The sequence below is a fragment of the Symphalangus syndactylus genome, chromosome 23 (genome assembly GCF_028878055.3).
Source record: "Symphalangus syndactylus isolate Jambi chromosome 23, NHGRI_mSymSyn1-v2.1_pri, whole genome shotgun sequence".
NCBI lineage: Eukaryota > Metazoa > Chordata > Mammalia > Primates > Hylobatidae > Symphalangus > Symphalangus syndactylus.
In genome coordinates this window covers 36541515-36547514 of record NC_072445.2, presented here as the reverse complement: position 1 = coordinate 36547514, position 6000 = coordinate 36541515, and the positions used below count along the sequence as shown (strand labels likewise).

Sequence of the window (6000 nt, the reverse complement as noted above, 5' to 3'; positions counted from 1 at the left end):
TAACTTCCCTAAACCATGTCCTCTCCTGAGGTGAACTGGACAAAACAAAGGCTTCCAAAGAAACCCTTATATTCACAATTTGGATAATTCCAGAGTTCTAAGAACTCCCCGGGAGTAATGCTTTACCCTTAAAGAAAATAATGCTAGCACCTGGGTGTCTTGGCTGCTCAGCTCTATATGTTGAAAGGTACACATAGCCAGAGAGGGGAAAACTGCGGGCTTGCTGGCTTCTCAGCTAGTTGAGGGCTGAAGTCATAGGGCTTGGCCTCAGCGGCAGCACAGGAAAAATGGAGGATTTCTTGCACTTAAGAAGTTTATTAGTGAATGGGTTTGGGCCAGTTGGTGTTTACATGCTTGATCCCTACAGCCTTGGTGTACTGGCTGCAGGGCCTGGGATAGAAGCTCACTGTCTGCTGGTCACTGGTGATGTTACTCCAGGAAGATGATGGGCCTCCTCTTGGGTCCAAGGTACCAGGGCTCTGAGCCAATGCTATCAAACAGACTCCACTTTTGTTTCCAGTGCCTGGGCTGGGGAAATGAGGGTTTTTAGGATCTCAGTGTAGTAGGGACCAAACACCTGCTGATTGTGATGTGTCAAGCTGACAAACTTTTGGCCCAGTTCTGCCAGTTCTGCTTCAATGAGAGTAAGGCTTCCAGGAAGGTCTAACACAGACCGCTGCACACCAAGAACCAAACAGCATTTGAAAAACAAATGGATCCGCTGATCTGTGAGCAGGAAAAGATAGGGATAAGGGAAAGGGCAAACAGATTTCAGGGAGAAAATTCCCCCTGCACTCTACTCACCCACATTCTAAGTTAATGGATATGTACCAACCTGCCCATTTACCTATAGATAAGGAAATTTGTTTAGTTTGGAAAGGGGGCTGCTATCTTGCTCTCAAGGACAAATATAAAAAATTAGTGTGTTAGTAATTTTCAGACTATTCAAAGATAGTTTAAGTAGCCATCAGTTACCTCCTAGTGAGTGTTTGACATAACAGGAGGAACTTAGACTGATCCTTCAGATGGCTAAGGTTAGGAGCAAGCTGGCCAAGTTCATGGCCTCCACTCCAGCATGAGGGTAGGGGATTCCCCACTATAGGAACATGTCTTCCAGCTAAATTCAGCATTAGTTTCTTGTTGGGAGATGGGGGAATGTCAGATTTCTTGGGTGCCATCAGAGAATGACCTGTAGGCCCAAGTGACTTAATCAGGTTGGTTGGACATATCCCACATCCAGAAGTCATGAATTTCTGGGTGCAAATCATCCTGAGAACCACAGTTAGTCTTTAACTGAGATGGATATGATTTCAACCCAGCATTTTGAAAAAACTCAAGGCTAAACAATGACGTACCTAATTACCATGCTTCATGTTGTTAAAGGTTGGGGTTCCACGGTTGGGATCTATCTCTTCCCTCACCATTCTCACTACCCCACAGGATACTCACCAATAACACTGCGGACACAGTTCTCCTTCTTGGCAATGTTCTGGAGCTGTCCCATCAGAGATGCTGTATTGTCACTACTTAGAGCAACAAGGCCCATATTCTTGAGGCTTTGGTGGATTTCCTGAGATACGTGTTCACTCACAGCCAGTATAGCTTCCTCAGGCCTAGACCATGAAAGAAAGTAAGCTGGTACCCACCAGGTAACCCTGGCATAGGCCCAGGACCCAGAATGCTGTATACCAGATGCCAGGCCCACTTGAGGGAGAATGTTGGCCATCCTCTCCACCCCTAAACCCCAGCCCCTGGCAGGCTATAGGGCCCAGTGGGTAGGTACAATGTCCTCACTGTAACCCTCAAGACACCAGCTATTCTCTATAAGTGGCACCGTGTTCTACTTCTTAGCAAACAAGGTAAATGATAAAATCAACTCTGGAAAAGTGTTTAGTTGTGCTCTTGGATCCACTCAGCATTCTTTAGTCCCATGGACTTTATTTTTACATATACATGTTTAAGACTTCCTTAGGCATTTTCCAGAATCATCTGTCCCACCTCATCAATTATAACTACAACCTGGCCTTCTGATTCCTCTTTTTCCTTTGGTGTGATGGCCTGCACACAGTGGGATGTTCAATCAATATTGCTGACCGACTGACCAAGTCCTGGATATATGTGATGATACCAGCCCACAGTCACCACTCAACTAGATAATGACCCTTTTGCAGCAAACTATCTTCCACACTACCCTTTTTGGAAGAAAGGTTTTTTTTTGTTACAAGCCTCATGACCACTTATGGAAAGAAACCAACAATCTTTGTAGATAGTTCCAAAGGGCCTTTCTGTGGTTTGTGGTAGACAGTAAGCAATCGTTCATTACCTGCCTATGTTCTAAATACCACAGATCACCTTCTACTCTAAAAAATAACTATGCAGCTCACCTGGAGTGAAAGTCTTCCAACAGGGATTTGGTTATGCGTTTCAGTTTATCTACAAATTGGGGTGAGCCAAACAAAACACTGCCAGAGAAACTACTGGCCACCAGCAAGACTGAGGCCATGATGGCTAACTGGTGCAACTGGGACTTCAGCTCCTGCAGCCGGGTTCTGTCCATCAGCAGGGTCTGGGAACCAGGGAAGAACAGGCTGTCAGGGGAAGTCCCGATGGAAGCCCTGAATACAAAACAAGGCAATGCCCCCAGACATTCCTACCTCAGGGAACTCTTCATTTTCAGGGTCCCAGAGAAGGAGGTTCAGGAAGCCCTGACACAGCACCATTGTGGGGCTGAGGGGCTCTGGGTTGTTGGCTGCCTCACTGGGAGAGGGGCCAGCCATGCTGGAGGAGTCAGAAGTGTCTGGGCAAGTCGGAGGTGACATGGTGAGGTCTGCTGCTGCTTGGGTCAGCCATTTGGTGGTGTGATTAAGAAGACCTATGACAGGTAATGGAGTGTGTAAGCATCTTTAGCATCTTCATCTCTGAGGCTTCAAGACCAAGGTTCTTTTCAAGATATACTCCTGGTCAATAAATAAATGCTTTGAGGGTCTTTCTGTCTTAGATAAATGTTCCTTCTCCCTCCCCTCACCTAATAAGCAACTTTCTATTCCTAAAAAGAGATAGAGTACTCTCTAACATTATAAAAGTCAGACCCAAGGTAATACCTTTCCCACTCCTGCCCTCACATTATATACATACTAGGCTGCTTATTGAGGAGTTCCTGGAATTTAGCCCGTTCATATTGAATGGAATGTTCCTGCAGGTGAGATTGAAGGCTCTGGATAGTGTAGTTCACCATGTCCATTTTCATTAGGCCCAGAACCTGGAAGATCCCTCTGACACAGGGGGAAAGAGAATATTTATACTAGTAAGCTAGAAACCTACCCAAGGAGTCATTAAATCACTATATTTTAGAGTTAGGAGGGGCCTGAAGACTAACTTAGTCTTACCTCCTATATTTTCAGAAGATGACATGTGGCCCAGAACCCAATACCCAGGGTGAGTCAGTGGCAGAATTGGGAACAGCTAAGTCTCTGGACCTTGAAGCCTTCAGCCTAGATCTCCTTCACTACGGTCATTCTGTTGCCTCTTAAAAAGGGTAGTCAGTGGAAAGAAATACACCAGCATGCTAACAATTCTCTTCAGGAAGTAGGATTATAGGTGATGCTATTTCTGACCCATTGGGCCAACTGTTTTTTTTTGTTTGTTTTTTTTAAACTTTCTGGGTCTTGGTTCCTAAAGCTGTGAAATATGGATGACCACCCATCACTGTCTCCTCACAGTGTGTGAACTGGAAGAGAAAACCTGGGAAAGGGCCCAAGGGCCAGGCATGGTGGCTTATGCCTGTAATCCCAGCACTTTGGGAGGCCGAGGTGGGTGAATCACCTGAGGTCAGGAGTTTGAGACCAGCCTGGCCAACATGGCAAAACTTCGTCTCTACTAAAAATACAAAAATTAGCCAGGTGTGGTGGTGTGCACCTGTAATCCCAGCTACTCGGGGGGCTGAGGCAGGAGAATCGCTTGAACCCAGGAGGGAGAGGTTGCAGGGAGCTGAGATCTCACCACTATACCTGGGCAACAAGAGTGAAACTCCGTCTCAAAAAAAAAAGAAAAAAAAAAAAAAGAAAACCTGGGAAAGGGATGTTTTAACTCCTTAAAAGAAAGAAGTACGTACTGTAGTGTCTTATGGTATTATAGAGGGGGGGCCCAATCAAGCTAAGGATAACCAAAAGGCCCTGTGGGGCCATCTTTGGAAAAGAAGAGTGAATTGACCAGAGGAGAAAAAGGGTGTTAGTCAGGTCTTTAGCAGGGAAGAGCTGGTCAAGACAATGGCTATAATCTAGGTCTGGCCCAGCCTATCCTGGCTCAGGGGCTAAAGCAGGTTTTTGGGGGCAGAACCAAGTTTCATACCTCAGTAGCCAAACAGGATCCGTAATGTTTTCTAGTTTCTGCACCGCTTCATCTCGAACTGGTGCACACAGCAAAGCCATCATGTTGAGAACATACTTAGAGAGATAGAGGACTTTCAGGGCCCCAAGTTCTGCCTCCTGCCTGAGCAAGTCCATGTCCAGAGCTTCTTCAATCTCAATTCTCAGGCGGTTCTGGCGTGGTAACAGCAGTGATAGCAAGATCTGCCCAGGAAAGTAAGTCAAAGGAGTTGATCTGTTTAAAGCCCCAAACTTTATCCAATGGGCAACCCCTTTAGCTAAAGATATACCAGCCTATGTTTTTTAAGGATCAAGAAGTTGGGTCCCTAAATTTCCCATGGAATATTATTTATCTTTGTTTAGAGGCCAGTGATAATTCAAGGCTCAAGGGGATCAATTACAGGAATAGTATATCATTTTCTAGGCAGAATGAGATATAGAGATGAATAAAATCAAGGAGTGTGGTAAAAAGACATACAGGGTACAACAAGTATAAAATACCCACCATCACATGGTGATGAGGTCTCTTAACTTTAAAAGGGAGGCATTTTTTAGATTATTTTACTTCAAAGGGCAAGGATGAAATAGGCATAAGAGCTGTTGCAAGTCACTGAAGTAGCCTATTAACCCCCAAAACAAGTTCATGGTAAACAGGGACTCTTATTCATCCCCATGCCTCTGTAACACACAGGACATGGTGGGGGCCTAGGGTATAGGATTCAATGAATATTTAATTGAATAGAATATGGTGTTGTCATAGAAAGATCTCAACTGTTTACCTTCATGTTAAACAAATAAAATCAGAGTTGCTCCATACTATCTATTTTAATTGCCAAGCTCTGCCAGTTACCAATTTGGAGCCTCTCAGTTCCAAATCTACCCTTCAGTGCCTACTCTGCAAAAACGGAGCAGGGCCCTTGAATTATTTTTCCTTTGCTAGCCGGCACAATGTTAGATTTTGTCAAACAAGGGTGGTAAAAAGAAACTGCAGGAGAAAAGGGCCTTCCTTCTTGGCTCTGGTATGCTCCTCTCAGCAAGCTCCTGCATTGTGGAAGCTTCTCTTTGTTCAAATTACTGCATGGTTTCTGCCTCTTGATTGGACTCTGACTGGTAAAAAGTTGGTACCATGAGTGAGGTTTGATGACCAGCAAGTTTCAAGTACTTCAGATGCCTTAAACACATGAAAACTTGAGGATAGCAGATGATCTCCACAAAAATTCAGGGGCCTGTCACCTCAGTAAAGTTTCTAGAGTTTCAGTGGTCAGGAGCTTTTCAAGTGATACCTTCCAAGGTGAAGGACAAATTGCTGTACCTGAACCACCCACCATTAAAAAAAAAAGGCATAACACTTAGTAGGCCTTTTAGAATTTTTTTTTTTCTTTTGAGACAGAGTCTCACTCTGTTGCTCAGGCTGAAGTGCAGTGGCATGATCATGGCCTCCAACTCCTGAGCCCAAGTGATCCTCCCATCCTCCCACCTCAGCCTCCTGAGTAGCTAGGACTACAGGCACATGTCACCATATCCAGCTTAGTTTTCTTTCTTTTTTCCTTTCTTTCTTTCTTTCTTTCCTTCCTTTCTTTCTTTCCTTTCTTCCCTTTCCCTTTCTCTCTCTCTCTCTCTCCCTCTTTCTTTCTTT

General features: G+C 44.7%; 1 protein-coding gene across 13 annotated transcripts in view; it reads right to left on the bottom strand.

The window, feature by feature from the left end:
- Positions 1-295: 295 nt before the first annotated feature.
- The window catches only part of TCP11 (t-complex 11), a 28883-nt gene continuing 23178 nt past the window's right edge, over positions 296-6000 (bottom strand). For 10 of the 13 annotated variants that reach the window (XM_055263825.2, XM_055263826.2, XM_055263831.2 and 7 more), the window contains 6 exons: positions 4348-4568; positions 3136-3272; positions 2655-2872; positions 2385-2566; positions 1450-1613; positions 296-726 (listed from right to left, as the gene is read on the bottom strand). In XM_055263825.2, the coding sequence (XP_055119800.1) occupies positions 494-726; positions 1450-1613; positions 2385-2566; positions 2655-2872; positions 3136-3272; positions 4348-4568 (1155 nt within the window). In that variant the 3' untranslated portion in view covers positions 296-493. The remainder of the gene's footprint in view (positions 727-1449; positions 1614-2384; positions 2567-2654; positions 2873-3135; positions 3273-4347; positions 4569-6000) is intronic. The other 3 variants (XM_055263824.2, XM_055263827.2, XM_055263832.2) reach the window with 1 other exon arrangement.